Here is a 24,147-nt window from a genome sequence, read left to right as displayed (position 1 = left end):
CTCCTCCTCCTCATCTCTCTCGCCCCCTTCCCTCCTCCCATCTCACTCTCTCCCTGCCCTCTTCCACCCTCACTCTCTCTCCTCCCCCCTCCTCTCTCTCCGTTCCCTCCTCCCCATCTCACTCTCTCCCTGCCCTCTTCCACCCTCACTCTCTCCTCCCCTCCCTCTCTCTCCGTTCCCTCCTCCCCATCTCACTCTCTCCCTGCCCTCTTCCACCCTCACTCTCTCCTCCCCTCCTCTCTCTCCGTTCCCTCCTCCCCATCTCACTCTCTCCCTGCCCTCTTCCACTCTCACCTCCCCTCCTCTCACTCCCTGCCCTCCATCTCCCTCCCCATTTAAATTTACCAGAAGTTCTTATCCAGAGCGACTAAGTCAGTGTGTTCAACGAAGCTAGATAAAAACTACCACGTATCGTTTCTCTCCCTCACACCGCCCTCCCTACTATCTCGCAGAGAACGGAAATGTGTCTTTTTGCTTATAACCCAACCCCGAGACACTCACTTTCTCTCCCCACTATCCCTCTGTCCGTCCTCTACTTCTTCTCTCTCACCCTCCTCTTCAGTCTCTCCTCTCCCTCTAGGCCCTCGGTCTGTCTAGACAGAGTACTTCTCGTCAACACAACAGGCTGGGATTGTCCCGGCCGACGCGGCTCAGGGAGAGAAGAGCTCCCTCTGGTACCGCTGAGAGGAACTGCATTCACTCGGTCTCACCATTACAACAACACAGGGCTGGGGTTAAAGGTGATGTTCAATTAGAGACAAACATATAGAACGTATTGGGGTCATAATAGCAAGACTCATCGAAAAGCCAACAACTGTCATACACAACCATAGTATATGATTTGGAGGTTGAATAATAGAATAACCAATCGGCAATAATCCCCAGCAGATATGAAGGCACTACCTGGACCCTATCACACAGGCCTACAGTAATCTCCATTAAATCTCCCTGGTGAGTTTCCCAACACTAAAAAGCAAGACCATCCAAGTTTCAGAGCAGATGATTTATAGATACGGACCCATTACTTTATGGCTGTTTGAGAGGCTGGGAAAAAAACATATAATGTTGTTGTGTACTCATACAGTATGTATTATATCCTAGTTAACATTTTCATTCAGTATTTCATTCTATTCCCTGTACACAGACCCATATGAATGTGTGTTAGTCTTGGTCTGGAACCGTGGAAGAAATGAGGTGGAATTGGAACAAAAGCAATTCTACTGTTAGCAATAGGTCAGGTCCAAGCTGTGGATAGTTTAGAATGGTGGCTGAGAGGGAGAAAGAGAGGGGTGTCCTACCTGGGGTGAAGTGGGGTGCTGCTGGGACCAGCGACCAGCTCTGCTGTCCATAGACGTCCAGCTCACTCCCAGTCCCGACTCAGTATCCCGGAGAGGCAGGGCACGGATACACACTGGACAGAGCTGGACTTCCCCAAGGCCACATTCTACTGCCTTGATTAGACACACACACACACACACACACACACACACACACACACACACACACACACACACACACACACACAGCTTTTGCCAGTGCAGGGATCCCTTGCTCTTAATCCAAGATGCATATTTCTGAAAGGGAAAAAAAAAAGCCTGGCTGAGTGGCAGTGGGGCTATCCCTGACTCCTCTTACAGCCACCTGCATTAGACTATCATGCACCATGTGTGTGTGTGTGTGTGTGTAACGAAGACCCCCTTTGTCAGGATTAAGTCTCTAGGGTAGGGACTTCCAAGTCCAGTCACTAGAGGACCACAGAGAGAGAGAGTCACACACAGAAGCCAACACAGTCATTGTAATCATGACAACATTGTAAGTCACTCCAATTTGTTACCAAGCTGCAGTAGGTTAATTCCCATCACTCTCTCTCTCTCACACACACACACACACACACACACACACACACACGAGAAGAGAAATAAATAAAGCAGAACAATCCATCCTCTGCAGAGGGTTTTAAGTTGGTGTGAAACAAAGGCATTAGGACTTTGAACCCAGATAAATCCTCGGTAGTGGCGTCAAGTCTCGGTAGTAGTGACGTCAGGACATCTACCAGTCCATCTACCAGTCCATCAGAGCCAGGGAAAGTAGGAGAATTGAACGGTATAATATGAGTCTTGAATAATTGGGCTGTGTGTGTATTAAGTGTTGAATGAGTCACCATCCAGACTCCCATCACGATCAGGTCAGTCAGACAAAGCCCTGAAAAGATTAAGTGGAATTTCTTGGAAATCTCTCTCTGGGAACGTAGAGGGGCTAAACTACAAAGCTACATATTTGCTGCTCAGTGCTGCCAAGGAAAAGGTACAGCACCTAAAAGCCCCTTAACAGCCTCTCTAATACATCTCAATCCTGGGCCCAGCTGGCCCCAAAGCCCCTCACATGGAAACTAACCCTGTGTGAGTGTTCATGATGGAGTGTGTGTGTGTGTGTGTGTGTGTGTGTAACTCTCATCTCTTAAAGCCAGGGGCTCCAGCAGCCTACGTGAAAAAAACATTGCATGACCTCCAAACTCTTAACACCGCTAAACATACCAAACAAACTCAACGGGGAGATTAACATCAACCTCCCCGAGGAAATAGTGAAACAAGAGATCTGACAGCTTTACTGTCTTGCTCCTCTATTGCGTTTAGTCATACAAGCCTCTAAGTAGGTGTGCTGATCTAGGATCAGCCCCCCCCTCGAATATGTATTTTCCCATTACGATCTAAAAGGCAAAACTGATCCGAGATCATCACTCCTCCTCTAAGACTTGAGATGATCCATAAACATGAACCTAAGGTGAGAGGGCTGTCAGTATGGACCTGAATGGTTCTCACCTCCACGTGTTCCACTTATACAGTGCTCCCTACATACAAGAGAAATCTGCTCTGGGACATTCATAGCTACGACAATAACAAGTCTCTTATGTGCCAACAAGGGAGACCTGGTGCAAAGTGAGACAGGGGTTGTGATGCAAATGAAGGAGCCAAGAGAGAAAGCCAGTGGACCACAGAGGGAAAGGAAGGTGGACTTTTACACACGCTCTGGGTTCATGTTTGCGTGTAGCTCAACGGTAAGGGACACACACACTCTCCCTCTCTTCCGTCTGACCCCATGGGAAATGTACTGCCCCTGTGTTCGGCCACTCAGGAGGGTTGGAATTCAGGGGTCAGGCTCAATTGCCGGCCGTTCCTGCGTTTGTCGGTTCGGGGGATCTCTGGGAGTTGTCATGATTTAATAGTGGGGTGAGAGGAGTGGCGGGTGGTTGTGGTACGCTTCACACGGCTGGATTCCAGGGGACTGAGCTGACTGCTCCTGACCCCCACCCTCCGAGCTCCAGCCTGCCGGCCCTTCTGTCACCCCTCATTCCAGACAGAGCTCACAGTAAAGCAGGGCATATGGCGAGGAGCAGCAGGGTCAAGTTCACAGGGGGAAGCTTGTGCGTAAACACTGATGTCTCTATCCACATGAGCTGAACTGAATGTGTTGGAAGTTGAGTTCCCCCTAGTGCTTATTCACCAAAACATACTAGTCTGACCACCACCGCTACACTCTGACTGAACCCGTCATAGTTGTGCTATTATGCTCCCCTGGATGCTGATGTGCTGAACTGGCACTTCCCCTTCTCAAAGGGGCTGTCAGTAGACGATAACTCACCGGATTGGAGCATGGCTGGGGGTCAGAGGGCAGGCGACTGGTACGCTGCTTCCTGACACCCCTGCCTAACTCTCTCTCACACACCTCACTCTAGTCTGGCTGCTCTGGGTTGAACTCTGACCTAGGGAAGCTAGCAGAGAGGAAGGGATGGCATTACGCTGGGCCTCAATCATACAGCTAGGACTGGTGGGGTGGATGTGTGTGTCTCCTGGTGAAAGACTGGGATGGACTACTTACGTAGGACGTGACCCTGAACCAGCCCTAACAAAGAGATGGTACATACAGACCTTTTAACAACCCCACATCTTTCTACATACCACAGAATGTTTATGAAGCCAGAGGACACACAACAACAAAAACTGAATTGCAATAAACTCTGCTGGTGCCTGGTTGGCGGAGAGAAGCACAAGAGGACATGGACAAAACAAAATGGCCGAAAGAAGACGTGTGTTTTTCCAGTAAAAAAAACTAATTTTATTATTTGTCTAGAGAACAGGCTGTGGTGGGTGGAAGTCTATGGAGGAGTAAAACCAGAGAGATGGGGCGGAGTCAAACAGACCAGGGCTGAGACCAGGCGGGTGGGATGGCACCGTCTGTTTCCATAGTTACAAGGCCAAGGCTCCCATTGGGTCCCAGGCAGGAAGGACGATGGGCTCCTTCTGCATTACTTCCAGCACCTCGGGGGCCAGGTACTTCTTGTCCACGACCACCTCGTACACGTATTCAGAGAACCACTCGTCGGTCATGATTAGGTAACCTGCACACACACGGAGATACATTGGGTTAATTCATACAGTTAAAAGGTTAAAAAAGACCTGATGAAGGTGTAATTGAGATTGTTGGTATAAGATCCATTCAATCTGTGGAGCGTCAAGATCACCGACGTGCCGCTGGAGTTTCTTTTCATGAATCATCAGTCTTGATTAACACCCGTCTCTCAGACCAGGCAGTCTGAAATCCATTAGCTAACAGCAGTACCAGTGACTCACCCTGTACTTCAGTGGACTGACCTATACTGAAAGCAATAGGTGTGAGTGTTCTAAAGTGTGAGCCCAGATGGTTCTGACCAACACACATCATTTTATTCATTAACACAGCATCCACTTTATCCTTCCCACCCAAAAAAGATGAAAGAATATCTCGAATGCCACTTCAACCTGCTCTAATCCATTTTCCGAACAAGCCCAAAAACACAACTTTCAGTGTACATGATCCCTCTCCGAGACCTTGGCCCTGAGAACACGTACACACACAGGCCACAGCCTCACACTCACAGACAGGGTGACCGAGAGTACATCAAATCATAAAGAACAGCATATAAAACACTTGGAATGAAGAGATTAAACCGGCGAGAGCAGGATGTTTAATGACAATAGGGGCATTCCTCATACAGTGTTCTTATTTATCTACAAGGGCAATGGGCCTGTCTGAATAAACTGACAACCCAGATTACAGACAGACAGGAAGAGGAACAGCTCCAATCTGTCCACGTGGCGATAGATTTGGGATTTGAGCAGGCACGGGCTGGTTCGTTTGGGCCCGCAGCAGAAAACGTTTTAAAACATTTTCCAACTAATGTTTGTTATTGGACAAGTCCAGGTAGTCCCTCTGTGTTTCAGACAGTTTTTTTCCGTTTGGTGCCTAATGAACGCGATCCTGTGGTTATACGGGATTGTGTCACGGTCAGAGCTGGGGACTAGACCAGATTGTGACCGCTGTTTGGTTTTCCTCTCATCTCTGGACCCGGGCAGTGTTTAGAGCGCATGCCTCCCCCGCTGAAAAGTTGCATTATCGATGACGTCACAGGGACCTCGGAAAAACGTACCTCAGCTCAAAACAATTCCCCCGCTTCTGTGTGTTATTTGTTCTGGGTGTTATTCGTCCTGTGTGTTATTCGTCCTGTGTGTTATTCGTCCTGTGTGTTATTCGTCCTGTGTGTTATTCGTCCTGTGTGTTATTCGTCCTGTGTGTTATTCGTCCTGTGTGTTATTCGTCCTGTGTGTTATTCGTCCTGTGTGTTATTCGTCCTGTGTGTTATTCGTCCTGTGTGTTATTCGTCCTGTGTGTTCACTCTGCGTGTTCTGCCTTTCCAGTTTCCAGGAAAGATGTGTGCGTGTCGGGTGGTGGTTTCGTATAGCGGCATTATTTGTCTTAACGGGACTGCAGATGTGTCCTACCTCGTCTTACAGGGAGAGCTGTGGAGGGAGTTTATTTAGATCAAATAGTACAGCTGAAAAGTTCTGAGCAATACGGGTCACAGACCGCTAAAGCGAGCACTGTCTGCAGCACATCCTGTTTCCATCATCTCCTTAGTTCGCCATAACGACAACATTATTTCCCAAACCTATCTGCGACGACGTCACCAACCTAAATGTAATAGCAGATATAAGAGTGTGTCCATAGTCTGCCCGGTAACGTGATATGTTAACAAGGGAATCGCAATAGCCAGTACAAATATTGTTGCTCACTATACCGAAGTAGCTGTAAAAGGAGTGGTGTAGAATCCGAGAGGTGTGTTGAGAAGGGCATCTCTAGCCTATAAACAGCCTGTCACAATGAAAAATCACATGTCAGATTGGCCCGCATTTCCCATATTTGTATAATAATCACGGAAAGGTACAAATAGTGCACTCTGAGGCCATAATAATCAATCTTGAGAAAAGCCCTGGTGTTTGAAGGGTTTGGGCAGTTTGCACCAGGCACCACGGTGTTAACCTAATTAGGTGGGACCCTCTTGGGGGAAACTAAATATTACAGGCAATTGGATAGATGCTAACCTCTCTAAACCTTACAAACATACATTTTCTCCATCCGCCGTGGCGTTGACAAGTCCTCCCTCCCCGTCCCCAGCTGTCCAACAAGCGGCGCTCACCGCCGCGGGTCCTCCAAACCGTTTGTTTTCAATAACTTTATTAATACATCCGAGGGGAAAGAGAGCGGATATGAAGGCTTTCTCCCATCTGCATGGATGTTTATGGAATATGCGTGAAATACAGTTGATTTGAGGAGGCTTTGGTGTTAGGCCTTTTTATATATTCTCAATATGCAGATGACATGAAGTCATTGACCAGGAAGTGGAACTACATAACAAAACCCAAATAATCTGCACTGGAATGCAGAGCACAGGGTGCGTAGGGATGGAGAGAGAGAGAGGGAGAGAGGAGAGAGAGGGGTGAAAGAGGGAGAGAAAGACAGAGGGGGAGAGAGAAAGAGAGAGTGGTGGAAAATTACGTATTTTAATTAAAAAGCCACAGTCCCAACAGAGGAAGGTTCAGTGTTTGTTTCTTTTCAAATGTTTTAGTGGCGCTTGACGGAAGAAGAAAAATACTATTTGAACCCAGGCCTGTAGTCTGACAGTGTCTGAGCCGGACTCTTCCACACAGAGAAAGTCTGGAGGCTGAAACAAAATGGCGTACTGTTGCGTTGTGAGAGGGACAAAGGGCCGTTGTCTGGGAAACAGCCCCGTTGTTGTGCTTTCTCTCCCTCCGGGGTTCATAGCCATAACAGACAAAGCTACGGTAGTGGGCCAGGCATGAGAGGATGCTGCAAAACTAACCCCAAACCAAAACCAGCCCTCCACACCAGAGAAGTCAATTATACATTCATAACAAAGCCAGGCGGGTGGGGAGGGAGCTAATCCAACTTCAAATTCAATCAACCCGACAGGAAATCCAACTGTCCCTATGATTGTACACTGACGCCCTGTGGTGTGAGCGAGGGAAGAGAGACGAGGGGTCTGCGCTCGGCTCAGGCGGACCTAGAGGGGCTCTCGTGTTGCGAGAGGCAGGCAGACGTCACAAGGCTGCGTGAGAACGGGCCCTCTCCTCCTCTGACCGACTCAGCACTCTCACCTTTATTCCCACGGTCGTCGCCCCAGGAGTTCTCCACCCTCCACTTCTCATAACCTCCATCCTTTTCATCCTGCTAGCGTGAGCGAAAGGGAGAACGACAGAGAGAGACAGAGCTCAATCCAAATGTGTATGATTATGATTAAGTCCAAAAAGTCTGTGTTTCTGCTTTATGCCTGTCATACATGGAGTACACTATACATGGTGGAAGAATATTCAACAAATGATACAGCATGTCTATTAGTAAGAGAGGAGTGCAGGATTCCTAGTGGGGTGCAGGGCAGGACTGGTAACTCCTATGTTGTGTAGCCTAGGGCCCTGTCAAGCTGTTCTGGGTGGAAGGAGGAGACCGCTGGGGTTCACATACAGGGAGAGGAAATCGACAGCCATTTTAAAACATGCAGTCGATTCAAAAAACTGTAAACACCACACTAGACGGCTTTGGTGCTGAGTCACTGGGGAACACTCAAATGTGGCGTGTGTGTACGTATGTGTGTACTGTGTGCTACCTTGTCGGTGACAGCGGTGAGGATCATGGCGTGTGTCATGAGGGAGTCTCCGAAGATAAGTCTCTCTGCCTTGGACAGGTTCTTTACGGACACCCCGAACACCAACTCATGGTTGAACCTGAGAGATGGGGGAACACAGGGAGGGACAGGATGAGAGCTCACACACACACACACACACACACACACACACCTGACTGATAGTGAGTTATACATGCGATGTTGACGCATGTGCACCTCTCTCTCGTAAAACTCACACATTCATGTCGTTGATGCCCAGTTTGCCATGGAAATGCTTGCCCACGTCACAACCGAACCACACAGCCTACGAGAGAGAGAGAGAGAGAGAGAGAGAGAGAGAGAGAGAGAGAGAGAGAGAGAGAGAGAGAGAGAGAGAAACATGCGTTACAGGTAGTCTCCTTGCACACTCGCTCAGTTGTCAGACGTAGCCATGAGCTACCTTCCCGGACACGCTCACACACCCCCACACAGTACCTCTCCCTCTTTGATGGAGTCCGCGGCGGCCTTTTTGAGTAGCTGGATGGGCTGGTTGTTGTACAGGGTGTTGTGTCCGCCCACCATGTTGCCCAGGAACTCAACGCTATACAACTTCTCATAGGGGTTCTGAGGCCGCGGGTCATTCACCAGACAGATCTGTGGGGGCGGGGGAGGGAGAACAGAGGTTAGACTCAGCTCATCAACAAGCACAGGAAGAGAGGGCATTATTCCTGACTCCAACCCTTGGTCTAATATAGACTAACTGGGCCCCGGTGCTTTTCCTGGGTCGCAAAATTCAGAAAACGTCAACATTTTTCGTCCCAGGGGAAAAACTCATGGCCCTAATAATGATTAGCTCTTGTAAAAATTCATTACGATCAACTTAAAGCCTATATTGATATTTTATTCAAATAATTCAATAAAAGCTGGGTAAAATGTTGACCTTGTCCTGAATGTTGTAGAGGGGCTTGACCAGTTCCTTGTAGAACTGCTGAGGGGACAGGGGGCCCATGCGGTGGAAGTTCTTGTCCTTGTCTCTGTACTCCCAATAAATGGAGTCAGCAGGGCTGCCCAGACACACAGTGGCCACCCGGAAGACCTGTACGCAGCGCACGTGAAAAAACAGACAGGAAAAAATCCCTTACGTTAATCATGCATTACCACTGTAAGACACAGACAGAGCACATTGATATCTCCCAGATAGTCTCTATGTAAAAGCGCCATTGTAAAACTCAAACTCGGGACCAAAAAGAGATTAACAGTAGTGTGAGGAGGATATCCGCCCTGCCAAATCCCTCTTGCTCTCTGTGCCTGGCTGTATCGCTCGCTCTTCCTTTCGTTGTGGTTTCTGACTGTGTTCCCATGGTGTTCCTCTGGCCTCTACTGTTTTGACAGGGTTCTCAGAATAAGCCTTCCCTTCAACTGATACGTCAATCTCAGGAATTTCCTTCTGAAAAGACGTCGTGTATAGCAGTCCTATCAAAGCCTATTATTTAAGCGGATGTTTTGGTGGTTTGAGAACACCCAGCATTGTCGGTCTCTGATAACGCTATGTCGGGCTGTCAATCACCGACTTCCAATCTGGCATGTACACGTAGGTAGTCCGACCGTTAGTACGCGAGCACACATACGCAATACACACAGACGCATACATGCACGTCTATATTTACGAGGACTTCCCATTGACTCCCACTATTTTCATTTACTTTCGGCAAAAAAGTCCAGACAAATTAAACTCCTCGTAGGGTGAAAATAGAACTGGGGAATTACGTTTGGCCCCGGAGCTCTTCACCAAAGCAGAGACACTCAGGGGCCGTTGCTGCTGCACTTTTCCACTGTGTCAACGACATGAACTACTAATGGCATGCCTGTGTTCAGGTTGATCGTAGTCAACTATTCCCACACAGGCCCTTGTTGTAAATTAAGAATTTGATGTTTTTGCTGACTCAACTGGTTAAGGTTAAATAAAATACAATTATTTTCAAAAAGACAGCACACCCAGTCACATTTCCACCTACCCAGACCCTCACAGTAACCCTCACCTTTTCCCACACCCAGACAAGACGGCGCCTTGAAGACTCTGGGTTTGTTTTCTCAGTGCCGTTGCCCCGCGGCGCAGACTAAATGCCAACGGGGCCCTGCCCTGTATTTAACCAGCACGGGCCCCAGATGCCCCGAACACACAAACAGCCCCCTTTGCCCCCGTGCCCCTGTCCCACCTCACATCCCTGTCTCTTCCTTGGCAGGTTAAATAAACGCCCCTGCCCGTCCAAACACAACAGAGCACCCATGTAGACCTGGTGAAACGAGGCTATGCTCTTCACAAAACAATGAGCCAGAGCCCCACTGACGTCAGCAGGCCTCAGCAGCACAGCCCTCAGTGAGTCAATATTGAATCACCTGCCTCCAAAACGGACAGACGAAGATGAGCACGAGATACTGGGTGGGCTGGGCACGTCTCCATTAGAATCATGTATATAGCACTACCGCCAAGATTCCTGGTACTGTCTCTTCTGTCCTGTACTTGCTAAAATGTTGATTATAAGTAGCCTTGTTCCATTGTATTGCTTCACTGTGTTTACCCCCAGTTCATTTCTCAGCACTAGTACAGTCCTCCTCAGTACTAGGCTACCAAATCTCTTACAGATATCCAACCAATCCTGTTGGGTCTCTCCCTCTCAGGACATAGACAGCCATCCGTCAGCGTGGACAAGCAGAGGCTGACAGGGTCATGTGTGGGGAGAATGCGGCCCACCCTCCCTTCCTGCCTGCCTGCCATCCTACCCTGGCCCTTCCACTGAGGACAGACACACTGCGTTGAGGATGGAAGAGGGAGAGGGGAGATTTACGACTGCTGGACCATGCTGGACATCGTGTTTGACCAGTGTCTTTAGAGACCGCTTGCTTTCTTTTTAATGTCTGTATATCTTCTGACGTACACCACATAGCTCCTCTCCCTCCCACTCCAAAACACTGCTTCAGCGGGTGGGTGGAGCTGGTGAAAGAATGCAAAACGCAACAGCAAGAATCTCATGGCTGCCGTCTGTCGGGGGCTGGCTGTTGTGGGTTTGTAAGCCGTTTGGGAAAGGTTAGTAAGGCTTTGTGTGGTTTCTGAGCGCAGGCAGGCTTCTTCAAGGCCACCCAGCTCCTGATTTTCTGCTTGGCCAGGTTTGAATTAGGGCCTTATCTGAGATGGCGGCTGGGATCCACTGTTATTGACAAAAGCAGGAAGCCGGAGTGACCCGTGTTTGTTTGGGGAAATTGCACCGCCTGCACCAGAGGACAGTCCTACAATAGCCTGGGATAAACATTAAAACACATGTTGTAATAAGAAAGTGTCCGTCTTCATAAAGACCGACCCAGACGGCAACACGGGACTGATTAACAGTAGTCTAAGACTTGGCTCTTGTCTTCAAAGGTTTTGCAACGGAAAGCGAAAATGAGTGTTTCTTATTGGACAAGTTTAAGGTACAAGACATTCCCTTCCTGCCCGTTCTCTTCCGTTTGGTGCCTAATGAACAAGGCCCTGTACTCATACATTTACAGAAACGCTCCGTAACCCCATTTCATCTGAACAGGCCCAGCAATGAATAGATTAAGGAAGCTCCTCTAGATCCACAGCATGCCCACCCCCACCCACCCACCAGTGGGACAACGCAGACTGTATTCTTGTGTCGTGTGACATGGATGAAGCCCAGGTGTGGGTAATAAGGGCTGTAATTGGCCGATGCCGGGGCATCCGGAGAGGCTGCGTGTCTCAGCGGATCAGCGTACTTTGAGCGTACCTACGTAGCATGTGTTTTGCATGCTTGGCAGTAAACACTGGAGCGCCTGCAGCACGATAGCCAGTTAGCGTCAATGCTACAGCAACACACGCGCTCCCTCCTTTCTTCGTCGGCTCACGCATGCCTGTTTGTTTGTTGATTTACCTCCCGTCGCCCAAACAGAGGGAAATCACCTCTTGTTAGGAGAGAAATAAACAAACAAACAACACAACAGCACACTAAAACACCTTGTGCTGGTAACTGTGAAGGGTGGAACCTGCCACGGCCCGTATCCACACAAAGCGTCTCAGAGTAGGAGTGCTGATCTAGGATCAGCTTTTCTTTTGAATCACAATGAATAAAAAGGGAGGACCTGATCCTAGATCAGCCCTCCAAGTCCAAGACGCTTTGTGACTACGGGCCTTGCTGCTTTCGAGTCAAAGCCCTGGGACACAGAGCCTAGATGAAACTGTAAGCAAATTACCCATTTGAGAGAGCAGCTGGGGTAGAAGAAATGGACTGGGCTTGACTGAGACTTTCTGGCCTTGTAACCAGAAAACACATGGGGTCATTACAGATTGTAACAGCGTTGTCAAATTAAGAAATATCAGCTGATGAAGTGTGGCGGGCCGCTTTTCAGCGCTGGCAAACGAGCCCACACAATAACACATACCCACCCACGGCGACCTGCTGCTACAGCCAGCGCCGAGCCAACACCCTGACTACGTCCCAAACCGCACCTTATTACCTTTATAGTGCACTACCCAATGGGCCCTGGTCAAAGTAGTGCACTATATAGGGAAGAGGGTCCATTGAGATGTAGCCACTCTAAAAGGCACACGCAGCATGTCAGTCAACTCACTGTCCAATCAATTACTCCTTACAATCTACAAACACAGCACTCATATTGAACACAGTCATATGTGCCTGAAGGAGAATTTCTATTCAGAATGTCCGGCGCCCAAATGGGCACGTTCTCTACAGCAGAAACAGCATAGGACTGGTTATGAGGGGAACAGGAACAGGACTGAAGGAGTGCTGCAGAGAGGATGTGAGGAACGTGTGTGTGTGTGTGTGATGTGTGTGCATTATGTGTGGTTGCGTGCTACCAGTCGGACTACCTACATGTGAGGTGGTGTGTGTGTGCCTATACAAAATCTGTGTGTGTGTGTGTGTGCTTGGAAACGTCTCCCTGTGTTTGTGCGCTCCTGCACACACTCCTGCATGCCTGTTACAGTGTACATGTCTGTGTGTGCTTCTGCAGGGACCAGGACATTAAAAGGGAGGCCCCGGGTCTTAGCATGGTGGTACGTGGTGCAGCCTGTCCTCTCTGGCTCTCAGGCCTGTCATGTGGAGCCTGGACGAGAACAGAGTGATGCTCTCCAGCACCCCGTCACACTCCTCACCCAGGGAGCGGGCACAACGCCAGACCCTCCCCACCTAAAGTAGGCCTGACATCCCCTGGCTTAACGAGGCCCGGGTCTGGGGGCTTTGATCAGCTATGACTCACACACCAACTCTAAAATGTAACCACAGACACAAACGTCAACTCTAAAATGTAACCACAGACACACACGTCAACTCTAAAACGTAACCACAGACACACACGTCAACTCTAAAATGTAACCACAGACACACACGTCAACTCTAAAATGTAACCACAGACACACACGCCAACTCTAAAATGTAACCACAGACACACACGCCAACTCTAAAATGTAACCACAGACACACACGCCAACTCTAAAATGTAACCACAGACACACACGCCAACTCTAAAATGTAACCACAGACACACACGCCAACTCTAAAATGTAACCACAGACACACACGCCAACTCTAAAATGTAACCACAGACACACACGCCAACTCTAAAATGTAACCAGAGACACACACGCCAACTCTAAAATGTAACCACAGACACACACGCCAACTCTAAAATGTAACCACAGACACACATGGCAACTCTAAAATGTAACCACAGACACACCCGCCAACTCTAAAATGTAACCACAGACACACATGGCAACTCTAAAATGTAACCACAGACACACATGGCAACTCTAAAATGTAACCACAGACACACCCGCCAACTCTAAAATGTAACCACAGACACACCCGCCAACTCTAAAATGTAACCACAGACACCCACGGCAACTCTAAAATGTAACCACAGACACCACTTCTGAATATAAACATACGCCACTTCTAAGCACACATAGAAACACACACCACTTCTAAACGCTCAGATACGCACAAACCCACAACCTCTCATACTTGGTGTTTACATGGTTTATGTGTGCAGTCTGAACCCAGTACAAGGTGGCACAGCCCGCACACTGAAGTCACACGCAGCACTCGGAAAAGGACTACAATACTCTGTAATTGAACATGACACGTTTCAAATGGCCTGGTAAGTGTCCCAAATGTCCCCCTATTCCCTAAATATAGTGCACTATAAAGGGAATAGTGTGGCATTTGGGACGCAGCCCTACTGTGTCAACACAACATGCTGAGTGACGAGGACACAGAAAAGTTAATTAATGAAAAAGGACCCGACTAACTGATCACATCCGACAGAGTGTATTCTAGCTTAATTAATTATGGCTAATTTGTTGGCTCGCTAGCTAGAAGCTAATCTAAATCACGTCACAACAGTGACGTTTCACTCGTCGCAACAGATGCCAAGCATAAATAGAAGCCCGGAGGCGCAGTCAACGCACCCTTCTCCGTACGGACGCCCAGGAGACGGGAGGAGAGGCGCTGGTTACACCCTTCACCCTCCCGGGCCAACATCCCCCACCTTTCTCTCTCTTCACACTCCCCCTGGCTGCCAGAGCTGTGTTACACAAAACAAACTACTACCAGGTGGACAAACAAACACATTGACAAAAAAAATAAAAAACTCTCTTGTTCATAGAAGAAGTGCAACGAGGGAGAACTGGAAGTGTTGCACAATCAGAATATGCTGTAGCTAGCATAGTGTTTCCAGAGCGGTAAGGGTAGTAGACACAGAGTCTGTTTAAACAAGCAGTCAGGGGCATATACAACAGAACTGCTCCACACAAAAGCTACATCCTTTATGTAATGTTCTCTCTCTTGCTGTGTGATATTGACTGACTGACCACACACACACACACCTCTGTCTTAAGTGGTACTGGGAATGTTGGGACATTAAGGCTTTTTCCTCTCACAGTGAAATTGCCTTACGCCATTCAATGTGAGGAGCGTTGCGATAAAGATCTTGTTTATGGAACATTCTGTCATCAGGTCCGTGAGGCGTGTGTGAGTGCACGTGGACACACACACACACACGCATGTGGACACACACTCTCTCTCTCTTTGCTGCCAGAATTATAGAAGCTGTCACCAGTCGATTATAAACAGTAAGGGCCATATATCACTACAGCCATTGTTGCTAAATGTGGAAGAGTTGGGCTCCACAATGTTCTGCAGTGCTGGGAGGGTCTTGTGATTAGGTCCTGATTCATTACGACTGATAAAGCACTGTTTAACAAAATAAACAGTCATCTCTATTTGGCCATTTCTAGCAGTACCTTTTCTAAGCCTACTTATGTCAAACATGCTGACTTAAGGTAGAAAACTAATTTGCGGCATTATTTAAGGGGGAACATAGCTCCAACAAATTCCAACAGCGGTGGTTTCTATCTATTAGATATCTATCTGAACCGAGGAGGTCTATCCACTGGCTGACAGTTACTTTTGAGATTTGATAGAGGAATCAGTGGTATGGTGAAAGTCAATGGTATTAGATGGGATAGTGTACTATTCACACACACACACACGCACGCACACACACATACACACACACACACACACAAACCTTTGTTATTAACCTGTAGCTTTCTGTGTGCTGCTACAACAGATACATTTGAATTGAATGGCCAATAATTAATCTGAAAACTAATATTGCCTAATAACTACTGGAGCCGTAATGGTTATCGTCCTTGCCTACCGAGTACCTGCTGTGTTAAATACATACAGGCGTGTTACAGCACGTGTCCTTCTCAGAGCACAGATCTACAGAGCACAGATCTATGGTCTGTTATACAGCCCCCTCCTCTGGACAAACTGACGCAGTGCTACAACATTATTGAGGAGGAAAACATTGTGTGGTGTGATGGCGGTGTGTGGGTCGTGCGCTGTGTGATGTGATGGCGTGTGGGTCGTACGCTGTGTGTAGTGTGATGTGGTGGTGGCGTGTGGGTCGTGCGCTGTGTGTAGTGTGATGTGGTGGCGGTGTGTGGGTCGTGCGCTGTGTGTAGTGTGATGTGGTGGTGGCGTGTGGGTCGTACGCTGTGTGTAGTGTGATGTGGTGGCGGTGTGTGGGTCATGCGCTGTGTGTAGTGTGATGTGGTGGTGGCGTGTGGGTCGTGCGCTGTGTGATGTGATGGCGGTGTGTGTGATGTGGTGGTGGCGTGTGGGTCGTACGCTGTGTGTGGTGTGATGTGGTGGCGGTGGTGTGATGTGGTGGTGGCGTGTGGGTCGTACGCTGTGTGTGGTGTGATGTGGTGGCGGTGTGTGTGATGTGGTGGTGGCGTGTGGGTCGTACGCTGTGTGTGGTGTGATGTGGTGGCGGTGTGTGTGATGTGGTGGTGGCGTGTGGGTCGTACGCTGTGTGTGGTGTGATGTGGTGGTGGCGTGTGGGTCGTACGCTGTGTGTGGTGTGATGGTGGCGTGTGGGTCGTACGCTGTGTGTAGTGTGATGTGGTGGCGGTGTGTGGGTCGTGCGCTGTGTGTAGTGTGATGTGGTGGTGGCGTGTGGGTCGTGCGCTGTGTGTAGTGTGATGTGGTGGCGGTGTGTGGGTCGTGCGCTGTGTGATGTGATGGCGGTGTGTGTGATGTGGTGGTGGCGTGTGGGTCGTGCGCTGTGTGTAGTGTGATGTGGTGGTGGCGTGTGGGTCGTGCGCTGTGTGTAGTGTGATGTGGTGGCGGTGTGTGGGTCGTGCGCTGTGTGTAGTGTGATGTGGTGGCGGTGTGTGGGTCGTGTGCTGTGTGTAGTGTGATGTGGTGGTGGCGTGTGGGTCGTACGCTGTGTGTAGTGTGATGTGGTGGCGGTGTGTGGGTCGTGCGCTGTGTGTAGTGTGATGTGGTGGTGGCGTGTGGGTCGTGCGCTGTGTGTAGTGTGATGTGGTGGCGGTGTGTGGGTCGTGCGCTGTGTGATGTGATGGCGGTGTGTGTGATGTGGTGGTGGCGTGTGGGTCGTACGCTGTGTGTGGTGTGATGTGGTGGTGGCGTGTGGGTCGTGCGCTGTGTGTGGTGTGATGTGGTGGCGGTGTGTGTGATGTGGTGGTGGTGTGTGGGTCGTACGCTGTGTGTGGTGTGCGAGTCGTGTGCGTCTTTCCCTAACATGCGCTTACCTCCTCAATCATGGTGTCCATGGCGTCAGACAGCTCGGCTTCAGTGGAGTCACTGGCCACCATGTTCCGCAGTCTTAGACAGTATTCTCTCAGCTGGAAGACAGGGAACATTGGCATGACATACTACACAGCAAACTTTATTACCTCGTGACATTGTGGAGCATGTCGGGTAAGGGCTAGTTATCTGGGTCTTCTATAAGAAAACAGACGACACCAAAATAAAAAAGGGTGGCTTCTATGATCTGTCCGTGGTGTTCCACTGCGCTAAGTAGAGTGTATATGCTTGTACTGCCTTGTCTTGGTATGAAACAGGAGGACTAGGTTTTTGGTGTTGTACTTCTACACAAGACATCATTATGAATCGGAAATGTCGCAAAGATGTAAGTGAGTTGACCTACCTTGTGATTGAGGATGTCATTCATTCTCCGCGAGGCCTCGGAGCTGTGAGACTCTGGGAAGCATTTCTTTGGGATAACTCCGTACTTTTCTGATGATCGGGGAAAGGTAATAACATATGCCATTTAGCAGACACTTTTATCCAAAAGCAACTTACAGTTATGCCTGCCTACATTTTTCCTATGGGAGGCCCCAGTGGGAATCAAACCCACGACCCTGGTGTTGCAAGTGCCATGATCCACCAACTGAGCCACAGAGGACCATAACTTTAAGGCTTTGCCCGTGGCCTGTGGTCAAAAGTAATGCACTACGTAGGGAATAGGATGCTATTTGGGACGCACACAAACCTGACTTAAAACAGTGGAAGGGTAGTTACATAGAATTGTCTAATTACAAGGAATTACACAGTAACTACTACATTAGTAACTCACCTGAAACAGAATCTAGACAGTTCCAGTATAATTTTGCTTATTTTCTGCAGTAAACGGCCATCGGTGAGTAGTTACAGTCTAGTTACCAAGGTAGTTACACTGTGAGTCCTAAATGGCACCCTATTCCCTACATATGACCCCTGGGCCAAGGTAGTACCTGATATAGGGAATAAGGTGCGATTCGTGACTCAGCCACGACATAATGACATAGCATAATGCAAACGAAGCAGCAACACTCCCTTGATCGGGTAATAACAGGTATGAACTGACCAATGAGGTTGACCAGCATATCCCACTGGCCGCCGTCGTTGGTGGGATTGGAGAGCAGGAACTGGACCAGTCTGCCGTCTACAGGCTCCTTCCTCTGGGCTGTCTCCACACAGGCCTGCAGGAAGTAGTAGCACCGCTCCACCTGAAGGGAGGATGGAGAGAGTGCAGAAAAGGGACATGATGGAGAGGAGACGGTACAACATTGTCCAGTGTACAGAGCGCCACACACAAAGGGGGTTTTAGGCAGACAATGAGTCTAATAGTACTAAAGATGCACACTGCCAAACACACCGCCAAACACACCAACACTGTTCACACCCCACCGCTGAAATGTAACAACAAACGCATTGTATATTCTAGTGGCGGTTGCTAAAAGTTGCTCAAATGAATACATGTGATTTTAATAAGATGAACAAACGTGGTCTTACCTTGTCCCAGAAGAAGAGGTAGGACTGACTGAACTCAAACTCTTCGATGTTGAACTTTTTCATGAAGGGAAGGCGCATGACGTTGAGGCACGAGAAGATCCAACATCTCCCTGGAACCCACAATCAGCACAGATGACTATGGAACTGTGTATATGGAGCTGTGCTTCAATGGCAGCTTCCCAAATAACACTCTATCCCCTATTCATAGACACATAGTTAGACCTCCTTTCTCCCCACTCCACGGTTGTGTCCCAAAATGGCACCCTATTCCCTATATAGTGCACTACCCTACTGTATATAGTGCACCAGTAAGATTATCTGTCGCCATTGGCGTCAGTTAATGGGGATCCCAATAAATCAAATAAAAAATGTTGACTAGCGCCTATAGGGCTCTGGTCAAACGGAGTGCACCATGTAGGAATTAGACTGCCATTTGGCACGCAACCCCACCACATCTCTGCATCAGGTACGTAGGTCTATTTCGTTCACATGCAGTCTTTGTACATGGCCAAGACTCTGGAGTAGTTACAGATGCTGGGTGTCAAATATATTGGCACCCAGGCGCGGAACACAAATGCTTAAAAAAAAATGGTTGAAATTGAAAAACATTTGTTTGATTTACAGCTGAAATTGCAACTTTTCACTTCAATGGCCTAGACTATTTAACCTTTATTTAAGTAGGCAAGTCAGTTAAGAACAAATTCTTATTTACAATGACGGCTTACCAGAGAACAGTGGCTTAACTGCCTTATTCAGGGGCAGAACAACAGATTTTTACCTTGTGAGCTCGGGGATTTGATCCAGCAACCTTTCGGTTACTGGCCCAACACTCTAACCACTAGGCTACCAGGCCCCGGTGGCTACAGGGTAAAAAAAATTGTCATACAACCAGTTTTATAAAAGAAAAAACAGAACATTCTGCTCCATTGCAATCCATTGTAAAGTGCAAGGGTGCCAATATATTTGACCGTATCTGTAGGTAAGTGTACCTGAGTTTTTCTGGTTGGTGATAGGCTTGCCCTCTGTGGGGATGGAGTGCTGGAATATGTGCACGGTGTCCTGGACCGTCTGCCTGTGCAGACACACCTCCAGCGGGTCGATGCACGTGGACACGTTCTGGGCCAACAGGTACCTGGGCTCCGCCCGCAAACGCTTCACAAAGGAGGCGATCTTCTCCTGACTCAAACCTGAGGAGGACAATAGAGAGGTCGTCATTTTTAAGGAAACAGGGAAAGTGTTAGCCTGGTAACTGGTCTGTTTATGCTCTCTTGCCAACTTCGTAATAGAATTAGCCTGCCAAACATAGTTTGGCGTGAGAAGGAGTTGGAATAAGCGCAGAAACAGATCTGAGGCCAGGGTTTATTAGAAATGGAAACAGTCTGGATGAAACAAAGTGGTAAAGAGCTGTAATATAAGGAGGATGTTATTGGTGTTTGCTCTGGCAAAGTGGCAATGGGTTCCGAATTGCAGCGGGACTAATAAAGTTGTACTGTATTGAATTGTCAACAAAGTGGCAAAGGGAGTATTCAAATAATGCCTTGCCCCGCCATCGTCCACTCCCCACCGGACAATGTGGTACAAAACAGCAGGACATCAAGTTCGGTATCAAATTCAAATATGCCTGAGTTCACTAAAGTGTTCTCATCCTATTTTGACAGGAACAATCCATATACAGTATTCATACCCCTTGACTTATTCCACAATGTTGTGTTAAAGTCTGAATTGAAAATGGATTGCAGAAATGTTTTTCCTCACCCATCTACACACAATACCTCATAATGACAAAGTGAAAACATGTTTTTAGAAATGTTTACTCACACCCCTGAGTCAATACTTTGCAGAAGCAATTACTTTGACAGCAATTACAGCTGTGAGTCTTTCTGGGTAAGTCTCTAAGAGCTTTCCAGACCTGGATTGTGCAACATTTGCCCATTATTGTTTTCAAAATACTTCAAGCTCTGTCAAATTAGTTGTTGATCATTGCTAGACAATCATCTTCAGGTCTTGTCATAACACTTCAAGTAGATTTAAGTGAAAACTGTAACTCGGCCACTCAGGAACATTCAATGTCTTCTAGGGCTGAACCGATTTAGTCGACTGAACGATAGGCTGTTGATCGACCGAGATTTCTTTAGTCGAGCAGTAGCAAAAAAAAACTTTTTAAAATCATGGTGTACAAGACACCTGTCTGATTGGCGCCTGTCTGAGTTGACTAATCCATTGTTGAGATCATGGGGGTGGCACAGTCTATCACTCTAAGACATGCTACTGAAATTGTATATGGTTACATTACGTAAGAACAATGGGGCAACACGAATATTTTTTGTATTATTATTTTATAACAAATGTGCTTTCTACCGCGTTGGATAGCGGTCGCTGTCCATGGTTCTGAAACATCAGTGGGCTGTTGAATTGCCTCCTTTTTCTGGACCATGTTGCTATGTGCATAATAGCAAAGTTAATTAGCATATTGGTGTTGCGAACAATGGGCGGAGGCAGCAGCGGAGTTAGGAGACGAGAAAACAGCCCTTGCCTTAATTTTCTAAGAAAAGTGAGGAGAGAGGAAGCCAACTTAATTAGGTATAAAATCAATAGCCTAACTGTTAAATGTGCCTGGCTTTATAAATTAACCATACATACAGTATATGGAAAAATACATGTTTTAAAATTTCGACCAATTGATTGGTTGAAAGAACAGATGACTCTTGGTTGACCAAGATTTTTTTAAAGTCAGAGACAGCCCTACTGTGTTCTTGGTAAGCAACTCCAGTGTAGATATTGCCCTTGTGTTTTAGGTTATTGTACTGCTAAAAGTTAAATTAATCTCCCAGTGTCTGGTGGAAAGCAGACTGAACCAGGTTTTCCTTTAGAAATGTGTCTGTGCTATTCAGTTTATTTTTTTATCCTGAAAATCTCACCACTTTTAATGATTACAAGCATACCCATAACATGATGCATCCACTACTATGCTTGAAAATATGGATAGTTGTTGTGTCATTGCTTCCCACTCTGGTAGGCCTACATTATGATCAAATAGCCACAGTAGCCTGCATGACCACTGTTAAAACTGTAACTTAAAGCGGATACAGTCTGTGTTCACAGTAAACACGTGCCAGAAGTTGCACAGAATTTTCACAATGTTCAAGTTTGTGCTTAGCAGACCAAAATGTAGGGAACATTAGTGAAGGCCAGTGACACATTTCTTTCTTATATTTAATCAATTTTAAATTAAGGTTGTAACACAATAAAATGTGGAAAAAGTCAAGGGGTGTGAATACTTTTTGAAGGCACTGTATATGTGAAACTAGAACTATCTGTAGTCGTAGTAGTACACTGATAAAATAATACTGCGGTGTCATTCCATCAAATACTGGACAGCAATTAAACACTGAGAAGAACATTGCTTAATCATGCATACTGCCTGACTCAAGCCCTATTGGTTCTGGACCGTCAGGCTATTTTCCATGACCGAAAGGTTCAAATACACTGGCCATTCCTGGGGTGTATTCATTAGTCCACACTGTAGTAAAGCGTAGCAAACATTTTGCAACAGAAAACATTTTGCAACAAAAATAAGTGTTCATTATAGGACAAATTGAGGTAGGTCCCGCCCTCTTTCAGCTGTTTGCTTCCATTTGGTTCAAAGTGAATACACCCCAGATCTACAGGGATAGACAAACCCACATGCCTCAATACTCCATCAATACCACATAAGTTGGAGAAATCATACATTATTTCCTACTGTCAGCTTGCTACAGTAAATGGATGATAGAGAACCTATTATGCTGATTTAATCAGTGTACAAAACCAAGAGGGGTGTGTCACCGTGTGTGGTCCCGTGTGGCTCAGTTGGTAGAGCATAGTGTTTGCAACGCCAGGGTTGTGGGTTCGTTTCCCACGGGGAACCAGTACGAAGAAAAAAAAAAAAATGTATGAAATGTATGCATTTGTAACCGATGTGAAATGGCTAGTTAGTTAGCGGCGGTGGTGCGCGCTAATAGCGTTTCAATCAGTGACGTCACTAGCTCTGAGACTTCCGCGGCCTTTGTGGCGCGATGGGTAACGATGCTTCGTGGGTGTCAGTTGTTGATGTGTTCGAGCCCGGGTTGAGACGGAACCTACACTGTTACACATTCATTACTGTAAGTCACTCTGGATAAGAGCGTCTGCTAACTGACTGAAATGTAAATGTATACAAACGCAGGGATATGCGGAGAGCCCATTCCAATGCAGCCTCCACAGAATGGGAATGACTGTCTGTGTCACTTTCATTTTGTATGGAAAGGTGCCAAACTGGTGTCTAGAGTGACTTTACATATTCGTTGTTATATAGCTTTTATGACTGACTTAGCGTCTTTGGGTGCAAGTCTTTCCGAGGTCAACAATGTACCAAATCACATCACACCATAAATTCAAAGTCTATCACTTAAAACCCGCTGTCATATTGTCAAACATCCTTCCCTGTCTGGTAGCCTAATGTTTTATTGTGCCAGGGGAGGGCATATCCTGACAGCTTAACGTTAGCTAGCTACTTGAACAAATCAAAGTATTGGGTTCGTCGTGCACTGCCTGCTTGTTGACAAACACTGAATCGCACTTTGTCTCAATCCCGAGCCTGCAAAGTAAAAAAAAATAAACTGCCGTTTTGCCCTTAAGCAAGGCCGTTTAAGCCTTAACAACAACTGCTCCCCGGGCGCAGATAACGTGGACGTCGATTAAGGCAGTCACCCGCATCTCATTCAGAGGGGTTGGGTTAAATCCCCTTAATGGAATAGCACTGGTTAATACTCACCTAAAAAGTTGGTTAAATAGCCAGCAAGTTGAGCTGCCTCCTATGTTAACTGACTGACTGGATAACTAACACAGTTAGCTGCCGATACTTGACTAACATGACATAGTTAGCTAACGTTAGTTACTAGTAGTAACTAACGTTAGTTACTAGTAGTAACAATGCCATCAACTTTTCTGGCACTGATAGCTGGGAAGACGTTGGATGGCTGTGCTGAAGTTGGTCGGTTACCGTTATCAAGCTAGCTAACATGATCTGTCATGTCATTATCAAAGTGAAAATATACATAAGGAAGCTGGCTGGTTAGCTATGCTATGTTTGCTAAGCTACTTTATCTAACTTAGCTAACCGGCTAGCTAATGGTCTATCTGAAAAGTGACATAAAGGTAGCTAGCCGGCTAACGTTAGCTAGCTTACTAGCATTAGCCGGGAACGCAAATTGAGCTCACATGCTGGCTATACAAGTGACAATGAATGAAATAAGACAAAGTAACACATGACATACCAGTCTCCATGTTTTCGAAGAGGGTTAGCAAGTGTTTCTAAATATCTTTAACAGTCACCGGCTCTTTGTTTATCTCATTCGCCGAAAGTCAGTCAGTGCGAGCAGAGTTCCGACCGGAAACAGGAAACATAATTGTTACAATGTAACAATAGACTTTGGGATGTTGAGTATCACAAACACACTTGGCATAACA

General features: G+C 47.2%; 1 protein-coding gene across 2 annotated transcripts; it reads right to left on the bottom strand.

The window, feature by feature from the left end:
• Positions 1-4,085: 4,085 nt before the first annotated feature.
• On the bottom strand, positions 4,086-24,097 carry LOC115206061 (bleomycin hydrolase). 2 transcript variants are annotated; one of them, XM_029772625.1, is made up of 12 exons: positions 23,955-24,097; positions 19,650-19,847; positions 18,661-18,770; positions 18,233-18,374; positions 17,534-17,622; positions 17,136-17,228; positions 8,934-9,089; positions 8,489-8,647; positions 8,251-8,318; positions 7,997-8,114; positions 7,491-7,560; positions 4,086-4,396 (listed from the first exon to the last, which is right to left on the bottom strand). In XM_029772625.1, the coding sequence occupies exons 1-12, from the start codon at positions 23,962-23,964 to the stop codon at positions 4,245-4,247; spliced, it is 1,365 nt and encodes a 454-aa protein (XP_029628485.1). In that variant the 5' UTR covers positions 23,965-24,097; the 3' UTR covers positions 4,086-4,244. The 2 variants fall into 2 exon arrangements, with proteins under 2 accessions (XP_029628485.1, XP_029628484.1); XM_029772624.1 differs by having other exon boundaries at positions 7,491-7,563; positions 23,955-24,096.
• Positions 24,098-24,147: the final 50 nt, after the last annotated feature.

Source organism: Salmo trutta, chromosome 13 (assembly GCF_901001165.1).
Source record: "Salmo trutta chromosome 13, fSalTru1.1, whole genome shotgun sequence".
Classification (NCBI taxonomy): domain Eukaryota; kingdom Metazoa; phylum Chordata; class Actinopteri; order Salmoniformes; family Salmonidae; genus Salmo; species Salmo trutta.
The sequence above is the reverse complement of the archived record's forward strand: the minus strand, read 5'-3'. Positions and strand labels throughout refer to the sequence as shown.

Excerpts from the sequence above, each read along its gene's own strand:
- LOC115206061 (XM_029772624.1), bottom strand. Across the intron at positions 18,771-19,649 it reads CACCAACCAGAAAAACTCAG|GGAGATGTTGGATCTTCTCG; the intron begins GTACACTTACCT and ends TGTGGGTTCCAG. Across the intron at positions 7,564-7,996 it reads TCACCGCTGTCACCGACAAG|CAGGATGAAAAGGATGGAGG; the intron begins GTAGCACACAGT and ends CGCTCACGCTAG.